This window comes from Acartia tonsa, chromosome 3 (genome assembly GCF_053477335.1).
Source record: "Acartia tonsa isolate MP-2025a chromosome 3, ASM5347733v1, whole genome shotgun sequence".
Lineage (NCBI taxonomy): Eukaryota > Metazoa > Arthropoda > Copepoda > Calanoida > Acartiidae > Acartia > Acartia tonsa.
Window position 1 is genome coordinate 39,777,002 of NC_137262.1, and position 19,785 is coordinate 39,796,786.

The 19,785-nt window shown below is 30.1% G+C and overlaps 1 protein-coding gene across 4 annotated transcripts in view; it reads right to left on the bottom strand.

The window, feature by feature from the left end:
- The window catches only part of LOC145314123 (speckle-type POZ protein B-like), a 53,084-nt gene that overhangs the window by 15,028 nt on the left and 18,271 nt on the right, over positions 1-19,785 (bottom strand). For all 4 annotated transcript variants that reach the window (XM_080153916.1, XM_080153918.1, XM_080153915.1 and 1 more), the window contains 2 exons: positions 17,831-17,888; positions 13,442-13,539 (listed from right to left, as the gene is read on the bottom strand). In XM_080153916.1, the coding sequence (XP_080010042.1) occupies positions 13,442-13,539; positions 17,831-17,888 (156 nt within the window). The remainder of the gene's footprint in view (positions 1-13,441; positions 13,540-17,830; positions 17,889-19,785) is intronic.

The following is a 19,785-nucleotide window of genomic DNA, read 5'->3' on the forward strand; positions in this document are numbered from 1 at the left end:
CCACTTTTGCCTCTCTTGGTGAAGATATCTTCAACGCTGATACGATTTTTGAAATGTAAGATTCCACTTTCAATAGAGGCGAAACTAGAATCATGGTTTACATTTTTAATATCTATGTTTCTGTAATCTTCCATTACTTTTTTAACATCGACATAATAGAAATGTACCATACTATTTTAAAATTATGTCAATTGTGAAAAATAGCATAGATTTTATACATAATTTAAACATTGTTGTATATTCTTAATTAAGTAAACAAAACATACAAAGAGCCTTTTATAAAAGATGTTTTGTTTATTAAAAAAAATACTTTTAAAAGTGTATCAAATGAGTAATGAAAATTATTTTAAGAAAGTTGTTTATTAATTAATTCAATTGTATATATTTGTAATTTTTTTGTTCAAATTATTTCATCTTAATATTTCCCTAGTAATCTCTCACCGTGTAAGTAAGCACTTAAAGGTTAGTTGCTGATCTAATTGTGCATTTTTGTGGTAAATTACTGATCAATTACTGAACAATTTGGTCTGATTTGTGAGTTAAAAGTGGATGGAGTAAATAAATGGACATTTAAAGTAAAAGTTGCTTGTATCAGTTGAAGTGAAGAAAAAGAAGGAGGAGTAATAAGGGGGGGGGGGGGGGGAGTTCTGACACATTTGCGTAAACCTGGTGTATAGGCTTTATCTTTGGACTGAGTGGATAGGTTATTAGGAATAAAATCATTCTTATATGATGAATTTCCCCCAGATTTAAGATTTTTTGGATAGGCCTCCAGGTTCCGGAGCTTCAGGCCTCCAGGTGGTCTCTGTACAGATAAAAATTAAAAATAAGATTTTTTTTTGAAGGGTTAAAGGTTAACTTATAAAACAAAATATGCTTCTTTTTTGTTGTTATTCACATATTTGAAGAAAAAACATACATATTTTGTCTCATAAGCTGACTTCTAACTCTTAAAAAAAAATTTTTTTTTCATTTTTACCTGTAGAGAGACCACCTGGAGGCCTGATTTTGTATATATATATAAGTCAAATAATTTTCATTGATTACTTAGTAGGGGTGTCATGCTTAGTGGTAGCACACTGAGCTAAATTGGTGAGAGTTCAAGTTCAATTCTCTATAGGTTGACTCTAATTTCTCATTCGCAACATTAATCTTTCATCATCCCCTGGTTGTGTAAGATGGGGATTATTGAGTAAGTTTGGATACCCAATAGTCACTTACTTACAGTACTACCTTTAACCCAAGCTCCTCTTTGGAGAGCGCCATTCATTACCATGACTTAATTTGGGACTAATTTGGGCCATATTCGGCAAGGGTAAGGTAAGAGTAGATCTTATGAGATAGCAAGTCAAGTCAAAATGTGCTTGAACATGGAGCTTGATAGCCCTATTTCTATGGAAAAGTGTCTCCGCCTACTCCAGGTCAAAACTATACAAAACTATGGCTAATCAATCAAATTGATTACTTAAAAGTATTTTATCATAATATAGAATGATTTGGTATATGAGCCAAATAAGCAATAGTTTTTATTGATTGATTATGAGTATTTTTTCGTAAAATTACCATGATTTGGACAATAGCAAAAATTTTGATTGATTGCTTGAAAGTAATTTATCAACAAATGGCATGATTTGGTATAAAAGCCTAATAAACAAAAACTTTCATTAATTTCTTATAAACAATTAATCAAAAGTTCTTTTTGTACAAAATGAAAGAGTTAAATTTTCTTGCATTAGGGTGAGGGCGAACTAAACTGGTAATTTTTTCAGTTTTTGAAGAAAGAAAATAGGGAAAATATTAAACTGTTTTTAACCTATTTTTAAAACATATATCAAATATATACTATGACACCATTAGAATCAAACTGCAGAGCCTAAATTTGAATTAAAAATTAATTTTTACTGTTGCTGTGGTCCTTTGTGATCAGAGCAAAAGCTCTTTTTTTATTTGGTTAAAATTCATAGCTTTTAGAATGTTTTGCTTCATAAATATTGTATTCTGGTATAGAGTAAAATTAGGTCTTTTGATTTCATCTAAATTAATTCATTAAAAAGTTAATTCTTTACAATATATCAATGAATTAACATTATCATGTTTGTTTTCTATCACTTATTTAAAACACATAAAAATCAGCTGTAAAGGGTTAAATATATTATTAATAATGTAAGATGACAACAAATGTTTATGCAATACAACAAATTTATTTTTGTCACTTATACAAATATGATATAATATAGGATTATTCAAACTTATTTTTTAAAATATTTTTTAAAGTATGTATGTTTCATGTGTATGGTTTTCATTCTTTTCATTTTGATTAAATGAAAATTATTTAACTACATTGGAAATGAGTCACTTTGTGAAAACACTCTTTTTTGAAATGTAAAGAATTGAAATGAAAGAAGACTTTTTATTGGTTCAGACTTTAGAATTATATGTTTTATTGTATATGTTAGATTTTTCAATGAAATTAATTGTTTTAGAAAAAAAAATATTTCCATTGAACAGAGTTATGTTTTTTTATTGTATCAATATAAAGTGAATTATATATAAATTGTTCCAAATGCCACAATATTACCCCGAGTAAAAAAGACCTTTTGCTCTAGTCAAAATGACCAGAGCAACATTAAAAAATAATTTTTAAATCCCCCCAAAAAAGTTTATTGGGGACTTAATTCAAATTTGGGCTCTGCAGTCTGATTCTATAGGAGTCCTAGTATATTTTTGACACCCCATTTAAAAATAGGTTAAACACAGTTTAATATTTTCTAATGAAACCAGGAATGTTAGAAAGCTTACGGAAAAGACTATCAGGTTTTCCTAGGATTTTAGAAGTTTGATATAATTGGACTTAAAGTCGTTACTGATTAATACCCCACAGGGGGGCTAAACCAATAACGTTTTTTTCAATCTAAAAAAATCAATGAAAAACAGTCAATCAAACATAATTAGGTTAGGGTAGAGGGATTATCCACAAAAAATTTCACAAGGATTAGACTATTCCTTCTATGTCAAAAATCATTTTTTTAAAGATGGGAAATTTTATTTTTTTTTGCAAAAATTTTCTTTAAAAATAAAATATTTTCATAAAAATCCACTGTCCTACCCACTTTTTGGCCTAATTCTTAAAAAGACCAGATTGAATTTTTGAAAACCTGAAAATGGACCTTAAAAATCAAATTTAAATTTTTTTTCAAAATTACCTGAAAATACCCCGCCACCAACTCTGGACATTTTAAAAAAGATATTAACTCTATTTTAAACACACCCCACCCGAAGGCGTGTTAGGTTAGAAAAAACCCCCCGTGGAAACAGTTTACACAGGATGTACCGGGACCTCATGGTGGTTTCAGAACATGCTTTCCCTAAATTGAATTAGTAGCTTCCCATAGTAGAAAATTTTAAAATTACTTTTGGTGATCAAATTTTACTTTTATTTTTAGAGTACCTTAACCTAACCTCCTTTATTGTCTTATTTTGTCTTTCATGTTCATCATGTAAATTCCTTCACATTATGGTTGAATTGACAGATATTGGAGCTTTCTAAAAAGGTCTCTAACAATTTTCTAGCTCTAAGACTTTTTGAGATACCTTATTTCAAAGTTTTGCTGTAAAATCAACTTTTACACAACCAAAAGGTGAAACATAAAATTAGATATTTTAGAGAAAATTATAACTATCTTCATATAAATCTTTCTAGTATCGCTCCAAATTGACCAAATAGGACAGTTAAGGTACCTAATACTTTCTACATTCAATGGACAATCGAAATTCATACTTACAAAGACTATATAAGCCAATAGGAGTAAGCTGAAGTGATTTTTAAAAATACTAAAGAAAAAAAAATTCCTGTTTTTTTTAAATAAATTAATATTTAATAGACTCTAGCAAGGATTTTAAGGTAAGTTATAGTGTATAAAGTTGTCACTTTGTAATTAGAAAGCCAATAAAACACAATCATCTGATATTTTAAACAAATAGAAACATATCTTTTAAAAATAGACATAATCATTGTAAATAAACCAAAAATTGCTTAGAATTGTAAGTATTTCCAACAGTTTACAAATGTAATTTACTAATTCTAGTAATTTTTATCTAAGAATAGTTGATTGGCCTTTTAAATTCTTTACAACCTCATGAAACAAAATTAGTTTTTTGCTACCTTAACTAAGTAAACATAGTAATTAAAATACTTTCATGGATAGTCTCACATATAATAAAAGAAACAATTTATTCTTAGGCAACAATTTTTTTGTTAATATACACCATTAGTTACTCTAAACTAGTACTGAGATGTTTAAAAATATTAAATCATTATTAGATATGAGTTTCTTGTTCCTTAAAACACCTTTTACATTAAAAAAAATGTCTTACAAGTGATTTTTAATTAAAATTAAATCACATTTGTTTCTTTGATATTACATTTTAGCATCCTCCTGTCAACTTATAAAGTCTTAAAAAGTATGTATTTGGATTGTTCATTGAATGTAGATAGTTTTAGGCACCTTAACTATCCAATTTGGTCAATTTGAAGCAATGTTAGAGAGATTTATATGAAGATAGTTATAATTTTCTCTAAAATATCTAATTTTATATTTCACCTTTTTGTTGTGTAAAAGATGATTTTACAGCAATACTTTGAAATAAGATATCTCAAAAAGTATTAGAGCTAGAAAATTGTTAGAGACCTTTTTAGAAAGCTCCAATATCTGTCAATTCAACCGTAATGTGAAGGAATTTACATGATGAACATGAAAGACAAAATAAGACAATAAAGGAGGTTAGGTGAAGGTACTCTAAAAATAAAAGTAAAATTTGATCACCAAAAGTAATTTTAAAATTTTCTACTATGGGAAGCTACTAATTCAATTTAGGGAAAGTATGTTCTGAAACCACCATAAGGTCCGGGTACATCCTGTGTAAACCGTTTCCACGGGGGGTTTTTTCTAACCTAACACGCCTTCGGGTGGGGCGTGTAAAGCTCTCAACCGATTTGAAAAGTATGGACAATTCTTAGTTAAAAAGGTTTTTACGGATTAGTTCTAGGTCTTACCAATTTTTATGTAGGTCGATCTTTAACACCTACTATTTTGTCCAACTTTGAGACCCTAAAAGTACCCTTAAAGGGCGCCTGCAAGAAATACCATGCTCTAACTGCTAAAAAACTGCCACAATTAGACCCAATACCCCAAATTTAAAATCTTTAGCTTCAATAACAAAAAAGTTCTAGGCATTTCAAAATAACATGTTATGTACAATGAAAATTTTGAAAGTTTAAAAAAAACAATATTAAATTATGTTGCCTAGACACAAAATTATAACTTTATCTTTGTCAGAAACTTAGATTGCTGGTAACTGATTATATTTTTAAAATAAAAACACCAAATTTCATAGTCAAAATCTATGAAAAAAATTCGATCTAAATTGCATTTGTAAACCAAAATCATAGAGGAAACAAAGGGGTAAGCTAATACAAGCTCAGCTGTGTTTGGTTGCTTAGCTGATTCAGCTTTCTGATTGGCTATTGCTTGGTATAACGCGAGTTAGACTTAATTTTTTTTAATGATTGTGACTATAAAAATGGGTATTTTTATTGTAAAAATATAATTAGTTACTGGCAACCTAAATTTATGACAAAATTAAGCTTATAATTTTGTTTCCAGGTCACGTAGTTCAATTTCAAAATTTCTAACATTAGCACTGAAATTCTTTCAAAATTTTCATAGTACATAAAATGTCATTTTAAAATGCCTAGAACTTTTTTGTTATAGAAGCTGAAGACTTCAAATTTGGAGTATTGGGTCAACTTGTGGCAGTCTTTCAGCAGTTAAAGCATGGTATTTCTTGCGTGGTTTAAAGCTATTTTCTTGGGGGTTGGGACACCCCCAACCCCCCCAAAAATGAAAATTCCCCCCCCCCTAAAAAAAATAATTTTCTTGGGAACACATTAGACTATAAGCAGCACCAGTAGTACTATATTTTTTTTATTATCTCTTGGGGCAAAGCCCTTAGAGGCTAGGGGCGAAGCCGCTAGTTACATATAAGCAATCAATGAAAATTATTATTAATTGGCTTATATAACAAATTATGCTATTTTTGATAAATTACTTACAGGTAATCAATGAAAAACATTGCTTATTTGGCTTATATTAGTCAAATCTTAATTTTTTTCATAAACTGCATACAGGAAGGAAGGGATCAATTATTACTCCTCCTTTTTCTTCACTTCAACTTATATAAGCTACTTTTACTATAAATGACTGAGTATTTAAAGTGTGCTACCTTTTTATATGTTTCATTATTATTTGGCCACAACTTGGTCAAAAATGCTCACAAATCAGACCTTTTTCGACCAAAGATACTCGAATGGTTCCTTTACAAGCCCAATCAATTAGTTTTAAGATATCTTTATATTTCAAGGAAAATACCAAAAAAAGGCATATTTGGGTGTTTCCTTGGTAATTTCCTCTATTTTAAAATTTTGGCATCCCCCCTCCCCCCCAACAACAAAATAATTTTTTTCTGTAAAATATTATTATGTTGGACAGGAAGGAAGGGAGGGGTGGGAGGGAGGGTAAGTGGAGAAATAAGCCTCATTAGTCTGGTGAACAGAATCACAGTTCTGCACCACAAGCCATGTGCAACTGACATTCAAATGTCCATTCAGCTTATTTATATGCATCTGAAAAAAAATCTGCTATGCTCACTGTTCCACCCTCAGATGTAAAAACTTTATTTTAGTGTTTGGCCAAATTGACTTAGCAATTGTATCTATAAGTACGTCTAATAACACCCTTTGCTATTTTTAAAATCCGAGAAAATTTTTTTGGCAAGAAAATTGCAAAACGTTTGCAACCTTTTTTTGCACCACTACTTAAATCGAGTTTGAAAACTTTTTATATAAAATCATTTTTACAAAAAATATCAATAACTACTTAAAATTAGCCTGAAAGCAAAAAATCTCATTACAAGTGTAAATTTTCATGTTTTAGGACTTTTTTTGAGGATAACTTCTCCTTTTTTGACAATAATATATTTTTAAAACAATTCAAAGTAAAATATAATAAAACTTAAACGATTTTTTTAATTATCAGCTGAAAATTTCATCAAACATTCAATTTGAGTGATGAAAATTTAATGAAATCATTTTTTGAATGTTTAGAATTACCAATTTTCTACAATTAAAACAAAATGTTAACAAAATTTAAAAACATTCTAATATATAATTTTAAAAATCAATAACATTTAATAAAATGATGTTTTAAAAAATAAATCATTAAAAGGTATTAAAATGCATTTTAAGTTACTTAAAATTTAAACAAGAACATCTTTTAACACTTTATTCTTTGTAATAGAGTTTAATCATTATTTGATGAAAATGAAACATTTAATAAACTAATTGAATCTTTTTGTGACCATATTTAAACTTTTAAATTTTTACACTAAGGTGTCTTTTAATAAAAATCTTTGTTAATTTCTCTTTTGTGACAAAAAAAGAAAGGGGCCTTTTTACTATTTCTAGGTTATCTTATGTAATTTAAACTATATAATATGAAATAAATTTTAATTATCTTTCTTTTTAGCCATCAAACACATTAAAATGTTTCATATATGCAAAAATAACATTTTTCTAATGAATATTAAAATTTCCTTATATGACATTACATCACATCATATTCTTCAAATCATATGTCCAGGAAAAGTAGCTACAACTTGGAGGGTTGTGATATTTTTTTAAATATTAAATAAACTTAAATGGTAAAAATATTAGCATAACCTTTGTTAATTCAAATGCTTTATAATATGATTTTTTAATGTACCTAAATTCCTGATAGCAAATATTGCGTTATTGGTATACGAGGTAAAAAAAGAACATTTTAAAGAAATTCTTTAAATATAAAACCCAACGTGTATTGGCAGTACAAAAATCTTAATGCTAGCAGACATATGTTTATCAACATTAGCAGAAAACTTTTTCCACAAGAAAAATTATTCAAGTTTCTACTTTATAATTTAAAATATTTTTTCTGATAAAATGTTTGACATATATCGTATAATCATTTACCAAAAAATTATTTTGATAATTTAGATTTCAGAGAATATAGATCCCTTAGAAAAACTAAGACGACATTTTTCATCTTCTACTATGACATTTTTCAAAAACAATAAAAAACCAAAATTTATTATGAAAACTATTTTCATCGATTTTTCTGAAGTTATTATCGTATTTTATGGGTTTTTTATTATCATTTACTTATATCGAAAGTGCCAAACATTGTACCCTAACTTATTCATTTAATAAAAAACGAACCGTGATGCTATTTGCTAAAAAAAACTCCAACCAATGAGAGTCACACTCGGAGGAAGGGGGTAGTTACCAAAATTTTCAAAATTGATAAAAAAAAATTCTAAGAGGATAATTCCATTTCCTTTTATATGCACAGATACCAAAAAATCAACAGAAAAAAATACTTATTTTTTCTTTTCTCTCAGTGATAATAATCAGCTCAAAAAGTAAAACAAAATCACGCATGGTATATTTATCTTTTCTTAGACAAAGATTATTTTAAATGTGCATTTATTTCAAACCAATAAAAATTCAAACTGAAGTACAAAATAGAATTCAGAAGTTTTGCCTGTCTATTTTGGCTTTCATTGTAGGTGGATTGAATTTATGTAAAGGTAATTCTTTAAAACTGTAAAAATAGATTTAAATATATTTCAAATAGCTTAATAAATTAGATTCAAAGGCCTTATAGATTTAATTAACTTTGGGATAATGGTAAAGGACAATGGAATATTAATTACCCTTGCCAAACCATTTCATTTTTATGTAAAAAGGTATGATAACCAATCTGCCATTGTCCTATCACTCTCAGATAAAGTTTAAACTTTGGCCTATGTTATATGTTATAACACATACTTAATAAAACCTAATGTAATGAAAAGCTTTCACTTAAAGGGAGTGTGAACGTAAAAATTTTTCATCTGATTATCAAATTTTAACATTTTCTAAGCACATTTCACTACACTGATCAACCAAAAATGTCCTATTAACAAAAATATCTAGGAATAATGCATTGAATTTATGGTATTTTGGGAGGGAAAAAGGAAAAAACAAGGAAAATCTGAAGTTTTTGTTTCTTAAAATGTTTGTAGGGGTATTTAACTTGTCATATATAGTTGAAACAATTTAGTTACTGTTAAGAAATTTATTTTGTAATATAAAATTGCCAATTAGTTTTTTTTATAACGTAGTAATTAGGTAATAAAGATCTATCTTAAATTTGTATTATTGACAAAAAAATACCTCAAAGTCTACAACGGGTTGAATCTCATAGGTTATTTAAAATAATGATATCCTTTTTTATTGTGTTGGACAATAAATAACCTACTTTGAAGAATTAGTTTACACTTTTATCAGACTGTTTATAAAGAAATATTGCACCTTTATTATTTACAAATTTGTAAATAAAGGTGGGCAAGAGATGGGCCATCTAAAGTTACTTGGATACTAATAAAATAACCTGTTTCTAGCTTTGTTATTGTATTTGGTTTTCAATAAAAAATATTACTTTATCAATTTTTAAGTAACTATACATTGGTTTACAGAAAGGATATTGTTAAAGGTGAGCTTAACCGTTAGGAAAAATAGAGAACTATGTCAAAAAGTTTATTTTTAGCTATAGAAGGAAAAAAAGACAATTAACTGCACATTTATATAGTCAGGAAATTTTTTTGCCCCAAACTTGGACATAGTTAAAATTGTTGGAAAAAGCCGTTTTTTAAGGAAACAAGAGACAGTTTTGCCCTATATTTGAGATTATATTAATGATATGATGTTAAGGTTTGATAATCTGATGAGAAATTTTTTCGTTCACAGCCCCTTTAAGCAAAGCAAACAAATAAAATTATGAAACATATCAGGGATATAAAGAGATAAGACAATGGCCGATAAATTAATGCACATCCTTAATGATGACGCTCTAAATGACCCCTTCTGTAGATTAAAATTAGTGGTTCCAACGTTTATAAACACAATTTAATCAACCAATCAAAATTCAGTAAAAATCCCCAAAGCCAATAAATAAGAAAACGTTGTTGTAAAACTTTGTGTACTATTGTAATAAACAGTCAGTTGTCTCCTCCCTCTCTGGATACGAATACTAACTAAGAAAGAATAAAATGCGATGGTACTCTACAATTCACTTTTCTGCCTGTCCGCCATTCTGTCCATGATTTTTTATGATTTTCCAGTATGGCTACAAAACTAATTAATATCTGCTGGATCAGACCCGTCTAATCCTTACTTGAAACCATGTATTGTATTGTATTATAGACATTTTTCTACAAATAGTAAAGTAAAAAGTTGTAATATGAACACCAGTTTTGTTAGACTGGGCCTTCGCCCCTTCAGGACTAACAAAACTGGAAAAACAGATGCAATAAACAACTAATCTTGGCTGTTTAGTTTTGACAATGCCAGTTTTTATCAACCAATTGAGATTAAATAAAAGTAAAAAAATTTATAAATCCAACAAATGTTTATAAAACTTTGGGTACTACTGAAATTTAAACCCTCCCTTATTATAGGCATTATTATGAAGACATAGTTATAGAAACCTGCAAACCATAAGAGTGATTTTTTTAGACATACATATAGACTTCTACCAACCCTTTTTTGTAGAAAACGTAACTTAGAAGCAATAACATTTTGTATGTATCTTATCAATTTATATTGTCATAACTCTTATTATAATAAGCTTCGTCAAATGTTTTAAATGGACATTCAGGACTTTCTGATAACGATTACAGGGTGCTACTGTCCTTCTCATTCTGTTTTCTCATGTTATTATAGACAGAATTTATTTAATTTTTCGTCCATTTTTCCCTCCCTTTAGACAACTTTTATTGTACCCAGGGAGGTAGGGAACATTGAACTGAAATTACCTCTGGTCCAAAACCTCTAGGTACTTTAATTCAAGTTTATCGCCACCAGTGATCTGATGAGTTTAAGACAATAGCCGATAAATGGATGTACATTCCCAAAAATACCCCTACTGTAATTTGCCTTCAGTGGTTGAAACGTTTTGACACTATACTAAATAAACTAACCAATTAAAATTCAGTAACAGTCCCCAAACATGTTAAGCAAACAAAAATGAAAACGTTATTGTAAAACTTTGGGAACTAGCATAGAGAGAGGTGGACAATGGACTGTTTATTACACTAGTCCCCAAAGTTTTATGATAACGTTTTCTTATTAGCTGGCTTAACAACTTTTGGGACTTTTATTGGATTTTGAATGGTTAGGTTATTAAGTACTAGCAGCTTCGCCCCTAGCCTCTAGGAGCTTTGCCCCATGAGGTAATTTTAAAAAAAATAAAAATTCTGGTGCTGCGCCCATAATTTATGACCATCACCAGAATATTTTTTTTTTGGGGGGGGGATTTTCATTTTTTGGGGGGTTGGGGTTGTCCCACCCCCAAAGAAAATAGCTTAAAACCACAACAGGACCAATAGGTATATACCCTGAAGAGTAGAATCTGATCGGTTCTGTTGTTACTGAGATCTTAAGGGACAGACGGATGGACGGACAGAAAGACAGAAAGACATCATTCTACTTTGTATTATAGATAGTAGATCCAAATTCAGTAAAAGTCTCCAAAGTTGTTAAGCCAACGAATAAAAAAATTTATGTTTTGAGATTTCTAATATAAAATTTACTTTAAGATAAAAATTTTCTGAAAAAAATTGTTCTAGCTTCAAAAATAAAGGAAATTAAAACCATTTAACATTTTAATTAACCTTAAAAAGAAAGTTGTTAAATGAAAGGGTGAAGTAAGCAAAAAATGACGTTGTCTCACTTAAAGTCGGAAATTTATTATTTAACAGGGAACATGCACAATTTTTTTTGCCATCTAACTCTAATAGGAGCTGAGATGATATGTGGGGGGGGGGGGGGAGGGAGCATTGAACTATTAAGGTCCGGAAATGGGCCTGGTTGTTGAGTGTTAGCAACCTTTATTTTTAGGTCCTTTTTTTCTTAAAAACTTCAAACTAAAAAAAATATAAAAAAACTAACTAATATGTACCATTTCTACTATGTCGATTTAAATATATGATATGTTATCTTGAATGTATCATTCCAGTTTTGTCTCTATTGAAAGTAGAATGATACATTACTATTATGTCGATATAAATAAGGAAATCAATGTTTATGAAAACGCTGATATGTAAACATGAATGTATGATTCCAGTTTCGCCTCTATTGAAAGTGGAATCTTACATTTCAAAAATCGTATCGGCGTTGAAGATATCTTCACCAAGAGAGGGGAAAGTGAAAGGGTAGATTACAGTTTTATAGGGTCCAAACCATAATCATAGATTATGTTTCTGCTTCTATAAAAATGGATTCAACTCCCTAACTGTTTAAGATTTTTAAATTTTCTTTTTTTTTTCTCAATTTTTATTTGTGTTGTTTTTTTTAAAATTATTGTAGGTTTGAACTAAACAAAACATTTAATATTTTTAACCCCTTACAGTCGGGCCCCTTGCCGCACCTTAATCAGTCGGGGGGGGGGGGGGACTTTCAACGCCCTCCCATGTTATCTCAGTTCCTATTAGAGCTAGAGGGCTAAAAATTTTTGTGTAAGTCCCCTGTGTTATGATGAATTTCCGACCTCAAGTAAGTCAAGGTCAATTTTCGCTTCCTTAACCCTTTTATCTAACAACCTTTGTTTTTAGGTCCTTTTTTACTTAAAATTTCAAACGGCTGTAATTTTTTTATTCTTGAAGCTAGAATAAAACTATTTTTGCAGAAAATGTTAATCTTTATGTAAATTTTATATTTCAAATATCAAAATATAAATTTCAGCGGCCGCAGCTGTACTTGGCAGCTGCCAGCCGCCGCAGTCGGCGGTCGGCGGGAAAACGGCGGCGGATCTTTATGAAATTTTAATACGTTATGTAGAAATGTAAGAAAAGCTTAAGTTTAAAATTTGAAGTCTCTAAGTCAAAAATTGCGGCCACAGGAGCCTTTTAAAGATTTCTGGAGACCTGGAGGATCAGGACCTGCAGGATCATACCTGGAACCTGAAATTGACTTAAACACCTGTATTTAATATGAGGATGTACTACTAGAGGATATTTTAGTATTTTGGTAAGATAAAATGCTTTTTTTAAGTCAAAAAAATATTTTTGCTCTTTACCTGGATGACCCTGCCAGGTTTGCTGGCATCCTGTGCCCGCCAGGATGGAGATATTCAAAAAATTCCAACTCTCGGTTATGTGTCATACCCAAACTTAAAAAGTCACGCAGTTTGGGCTCTTTATCTTTCACACACAGAAAAACCGGATGGGGGGGCGTTCAACGCCCCCCCCCCCCCCCCCGACCGTTAAGGGTTAAAATACTAAAAATAAGAGAAGAACCAGTTTTCACCTGGCTGATAAAATGTTCTTGTGGCATTTGAACTCCTTGCCCTCACAAATGATGGCACAATCAGAAAAATTTCCAGTCTCATAGATGTTGGAAATATCCTAAAATAGATAATTTGTATAAACAGAAATTTGCCACTTTTTAAAAATAAATTAAAAATTAAGAGGAATACTTTTTGTTTGTTTGAAAATTACTTTATGTCGAGTTAGGCTCGTCTATATTTGGTAGCATAGGTAGCCCTTCAGGTATAGGCTCCACACTCACAGGGTTAGAGCCTTCCGTAGGGTTTAAACATAGGAAAAATCATGTTTTATATGACAGTAATAAACGTTTTAAAACAAATATAAAAGAGTAAAGTTATAGCTTTATTTTCATCTATTCATTTTGAATTGTAAATAAATCTACAGTTTAGTTTTAGACTTAATATGTCATATCAGAAATAAGGACACCAAAAAAGAGACCAGCAGGTTGCGGGTAAATTCCGTAAAGGTGTGAGTTTTAAGGCCTAAAAACAGGAGTAGAACGATAATATTCACTAAATATGTGTATTCCTTATTGAAAAGAACTATAGACCCAAAAAAAATTTTAAGTTAATAAAAATTGTTAAAAAACTCTAAAATTCATTGAATGCTTTGCTAATGTCAAACTGACAATAATAACAAAATAGACAATTATAAAAAATCATTGGAAAGAGTTTAAAGATTACAAATAATGCCAATTATTTCAAAGATATTAGTTAATTGATTTTCCATGGTAATTCTATGTATTATATGATAAAAATTAATTTTTGTCACTTTGACATTAGCAAAGCGTTCAGTAAAAATTTCGGGTTTTTAAAACAATTTTCAGGTATTGTTAACTTAAAAATATATTTTTTTTGTCTATGGTTTAAGCCTTAGAACTTACATCTTTACGGAATTTACCCGCAACGTACTGGTCTCTTTATAAGAACAATAGGGAAGCTAAAATTATTCAATGTAATGATTTGCGATTGTTTAGGGGCAAAGAATAATGCACCCTTTATTTTTATTCAGTAGAAAATTGGCTATAATACGATTTAATGCATAATTTTTTAATATGGCTCAAAACTGGTTCTAATCCAGCGGGTAATCAATACTCGAAATACTGATATTTGAGTTGTTTGTTTCATAATTTTGTATTTTCATTTCAATTATTACTTTATTCCTAATCTATCTCAAAGTGCACTTTCAAGTTTAAATTTAAGTCAATTCATTCCTTTGTTTCCCTCTCATCTTATCTAATCTTAATATTTAACAAAAATAAGTAATTTTTAATTTAAATAGAAGGACATTTATCATTTTAATTGTTCAATTTTTAATCTACACAATTTGTATTATATTAACTAGGGACAAGATACTTTTTCTGCCCTTGTCCCACCATCTGTGTCCCCGTTTGCTACTTATCCTTAGGTAGAATAAATTTGCTATGTAATAATTAATTCTCAAAACCTGTAGCTGAGTTTTTTAACGAGTCACTATTGGTATTTATGTTAAGTTAAAAAGTAGTCATATCAGCAGGAATAGAATGATAGGCCAATTAACGATAAATCCCCCCCCCCCCCTTTTAATTCATCTCATATAATTTAATTTTGCCTTGGGTACCTGGTAGAGATCTCGTTATGCCTCAAACCATTAAAAGCAAAATATAGGTCCTGAAATGGCTTTAGGCTATCTTATTCAAATTAAGATTGTTTTACGCTATTTTGCTGGTCTCCCTTCCTAAATGATAAACGCAGCCCCTAGTTTAAGAGAGGTTATAAAACATATTAACACGTGCAAACAGGGCCTAATGTATTTGTTTATCAAAGATATTGCTAATCAACTTCACCAAATGGTTTAAGGAGGGGTTGAGAGCTCATTTTAAAGCACAATGACATCATAAGGACAAAAATTTAGAATTTCGGTAAACAATATTTGATTATACCACAGGATTTGTACAAGCAATGCCCTAACAATAAATTTTTACCAACATAAAAACAATTCAATTTTATCTCTTAATCTAATCTATGACAAACTTAACAACTTTAGTCTATTTATAGCTCTAAATAGTTAATCTTTTTTTTCTTCCAATTAATGACAACAATTAATTTCAAGATCCCGACAAAGTAGCAGTGTGTACTATTTAATGATTATGTGTAAAGTAGATTTTCTAAATTCAGACACGTATTTTTGCTAAAAAAAAAACATTTTCTTATAACACGGAAGGTTTTCTGAGATCAATATGATTAGGACCCATTGTGAAATGCAAGAACTTATTTGATATGAATTTGCAACCCTTGATATCTGTCCTTATACTGGGGCGTCCACAGTCATTTTATTCTGAGTATTCTTTCTATCTGACAAAAAAAATCGTATTTGGACAAACGGAAAAAGGGTATTATTAAGGGAGTGGGGGGTATAAAAATTTCAAAATTGAAAAAAAATATTTTTAAGAGGATAACACCTTGTTTTCTGTAACATGACTAGCGGATCATGTATTTTTTTTGTAAGTTTTCAATTATTGAATCAAGTTAATGATCATAAATAAATTGGTTACTGTTATTTATTAGGAGTGAGGGGGGGGGGGTGGAAGAACCACCTACATCCCACTACATACTAAGAGATATAAGTTTTCCGGAATTTTAATGTAGGGAGTAGATTTGAAATCTGCATCAAATTTTAAGGATTTTTTATAAAATTCGTTTTTTGTAAAATTCTTTATCTAAAAGCGAAAATACATTTTAAGTTAATTAATTTTGACCAATAGGATAGGTGGATTTTAAACTACCTGCGCTCTAATTGGTTGAATGATGTACGCCATCCAATCAGAGCGCAGATTTTTTAAATCCACCAATCACAGATGCCAAAATTAATTAACTTAATTTGTATTTCCGCTTTTAGATAAAGAATTATACAAAAAAACGAATTTTATAAAAAATCCTTAAAATTTGATGCAGATTTCAAATCTACTCCCTACATTACAATTCCGGAAAACTTATATCTCTTACTACATACGCCCATCAATATCCTTACCCCTGAATTGAGTGAACCTAGAACTAAATAGGCATCAAGGCATCATTCTAATCAAGGACAAATATCTATATGTAATCTACACAAAATATATCCCAAATTATAAAGAACTAGCGGCTGCACCTCTTGCATCTATTGGCTCCATAATCAAAGGGATATGGAAGGGCAGAAAAATAGCTAAAAACCATACCCAGACTACTTTTTATAAAAATGAATTAGTCTAAAAACATCACAGAACCTATCAGAAGCTTCCCTGTAAAGGAGAACAGTATTTCAAATTTGTATTATTTTTGAGAAAAAAATAAAATTAGTCCTGAAATAGATCATAGTTCTTGTTCAGGTTAAAAACATTAATTTGATCCTATTACTACTCCTTAATCTTGTCTATAATTTTAACATGAATTAAGAAAAGTGTCGAGTCATCTACCACTATTCCATACAACATACAACATTCATTAATCCTTGGATATTAGATTTAAGATAAATGTTTAAATTGTTATCTAATATTAGTTAGTAAAGTACCATATAAAGAAAATTCCCTTGCTATTCTAAAACCAGGTTATGTTTCTAACTTGCTATTTTCATAGGTACATATTGAAGGGTTAAAGGGGGGGGGGGGTGAATGTAGTGACTCGTAGCACGACATACCAGCAATTTTTTTTTTTTAATAACATGGTCTCAAATGATTCCAAATTGCCTAATTCGGCGAGAAATGCAATCAAACAGTTTTTGGCGGAAGCCAAAAATGGCGGTGAAAGGCGGGAACGGCTGTCCCGCTGCCGTTTTTTATTTTTAAAGATACCAAAACTTTGGGTAATAATTGACAAAACCAAAAAAATGTTACACAATTTCTCTATAACTAAGGGAGTAGCACCAATAATAAAATTGCTGATATGACGTGTAACGAGTCACCACATTCCCACCCGCCCCCCTTTACGGTGTCTAGCACTTAAAAACCCCACCCCTTAATTTTTAAAATAAATTGAAATAATAGGTTTCCATAACCATAAGACATAACCCTGCGGGGCTAACCAGCACCCAATATATCCAAACCTATTTTTTTTTTTGCAAAAACTTACAAGTATTACAGAAAGTTTTTTGTGTACATTTTAGGTTTACATTTAAGAAAAGGTAGAAAATATTTTCCAGTATGGCTTCGAAACCGATTAATATCCGATGGATTAGGTACGGTTCTTAGTGAAACATCATGTATAGCATCGTAATACAGACAATTTTCTACAAATAAAAATCATAAGTATAATATCAGTTTTGTTAGCTCCTAAGGGCTGAATATATGTCTATAAAACGATACGATAATAGGTATTAATTAAGTCTTAGACTCCGAACCTTAAAAAATACATACCTGAGATAAACGGTTAACAGTTTCCAATGGCTGCACTTTATAACTGTTGTGGATTGGCCTAAAAAAGATTATATTTATAAAAGTCAATACACTGTTTTTTAGTAAATTTGTGGAAAAGGTTAAAAATAATGTCTTTTTTAAAAAAAAAACTATTTGTGAGACAATGGACATAGAATATACGTAGATAAAGGGTGAGCAAAAAAAAATGCGTAGATTTTAAAAATTCAAATTACGTGGCTTGTGTTAATGGTAGAAAAAAGGCACGCATGTCGTTAGAACCGCTAAGAAGTCTATTTTCAGGAAATATAAAAACGATTCCTGTGCTACGCATAGTTTAGGAGCTACGTGTTAAAATGTCCAAACTGGTGTAAAACTTGACTTGCGAGTAAATTTTAAAATATAACTAAAAATTAGAGAAGATATTTTGCAAAAAGAGATGCCTACATTTTTAAATTTCAAATTGCGCTGCTTGTGTTAATAGTAGAAAAATGTTACGCATACCGTTAGAACCGCTATGAACTGTATTTTTTGGAAATATAAGAACGGTTCCTGTGCTACAAATAATCTAGGAGCCAGATGGTAAAATGTCCCAAAATTTACTCTCAAGTCAAGTTTTAAGTCAGTTGGGACATTTTAACACGTAGCTCCTAAACTATACATAGCATAGGAATCGTTTTTATATTTTCTAAAAATAGACTTCTTAGCGGTTCTAACGATATGCGTGCCTTTTTTCTACCATTAACACAAGCCGCGCAATTTGAATTTTAAAAATCTACGCATTTTTTTTTGCTTACCCTTTATTATGATAAGGGAAAAATTAGGGTTGCTTACATGGACATCATTTATGGGTCAGTTTGTTTATCCAGTAGGCGGGGAGGGGGTGGATAAGGGGGTTTAGTTATTATAGCCATCTACTTTCACTTTATTAGAGAACATGGTAATACTATTACTAAATCTATTTGTGTGACACCCTGTATGTGTCTGGTATGATTAATTTGAGTGTTGTCCTTGTTTGTTATTTTATTTATCAGGTTAATGCGGCAGTTACAGTACATACTTTACATTTATTTTGCCAGACAGAATAACAGGAATAGATGTACAGACAAACATACAGACATACTAGCTCGCAAGTTTTCTACTTTGCTGCATATTCATTTAAATAATATGCAAGTCATGAAACATTTAAATCATTTTTTGTAATATCATGTTGATAACAATATTTTTTAAACTTAAAAACTAGACTAAGATTCTCAGAAAAGCACAATTTTACTTAGATAATAATAAGTAATATTTAAAAGGTAAAATTTTACTTAATTATAAACAAAAATAATTTAACAAAGAATACAGTTATAAATGTATAAATCTATGTTATATAGGCAGAGATGGAAAAAAACCAGGGTTTTTTTTTAAAAAGAACAAACTTCTTTGGTTTTTTCGGTTTAAACCAGGTTTTTTTGGTTTTTTTAAAATAAAAACCAGGTTTTTTTTGTTTTTTTTAATAATATCCAAATTATAGGCCTGCCGTCCCCCCCTCTTTTTTCACCCCCTCCCCCTTTTTCTCACCCCCGAAACGGGGGGGGTGCCCAAAAGGACCCGAAAAAGGGCAGCCTAAAACTGCCCGCGCAAAACCGCCCGCCCGATTTGACAACCCTGACTGACAGTTATTTACTGTATTATTTACGTTATGAAAAGATATAACTGGAAAGATAGGCCTTTGTATAAATATTTAAAAAAAACAAAACATTTAAACCATCCCACCTTGGTTTTTTTTTAAAGCTTTTTTTTGGTTTAAACCACTTGATTAAAACCACGTGGTTTTTTTTTATGCCATCTCTGTATATAGGTATATAGATATTAACTTTATTTCACATATTTTCACAATTTTTCTCTCTAAAAGTGTGAGAGGAATTTCTTCTCTCTCCACCTACAGGGTGTCCAATAAAGTTTACAGAAAG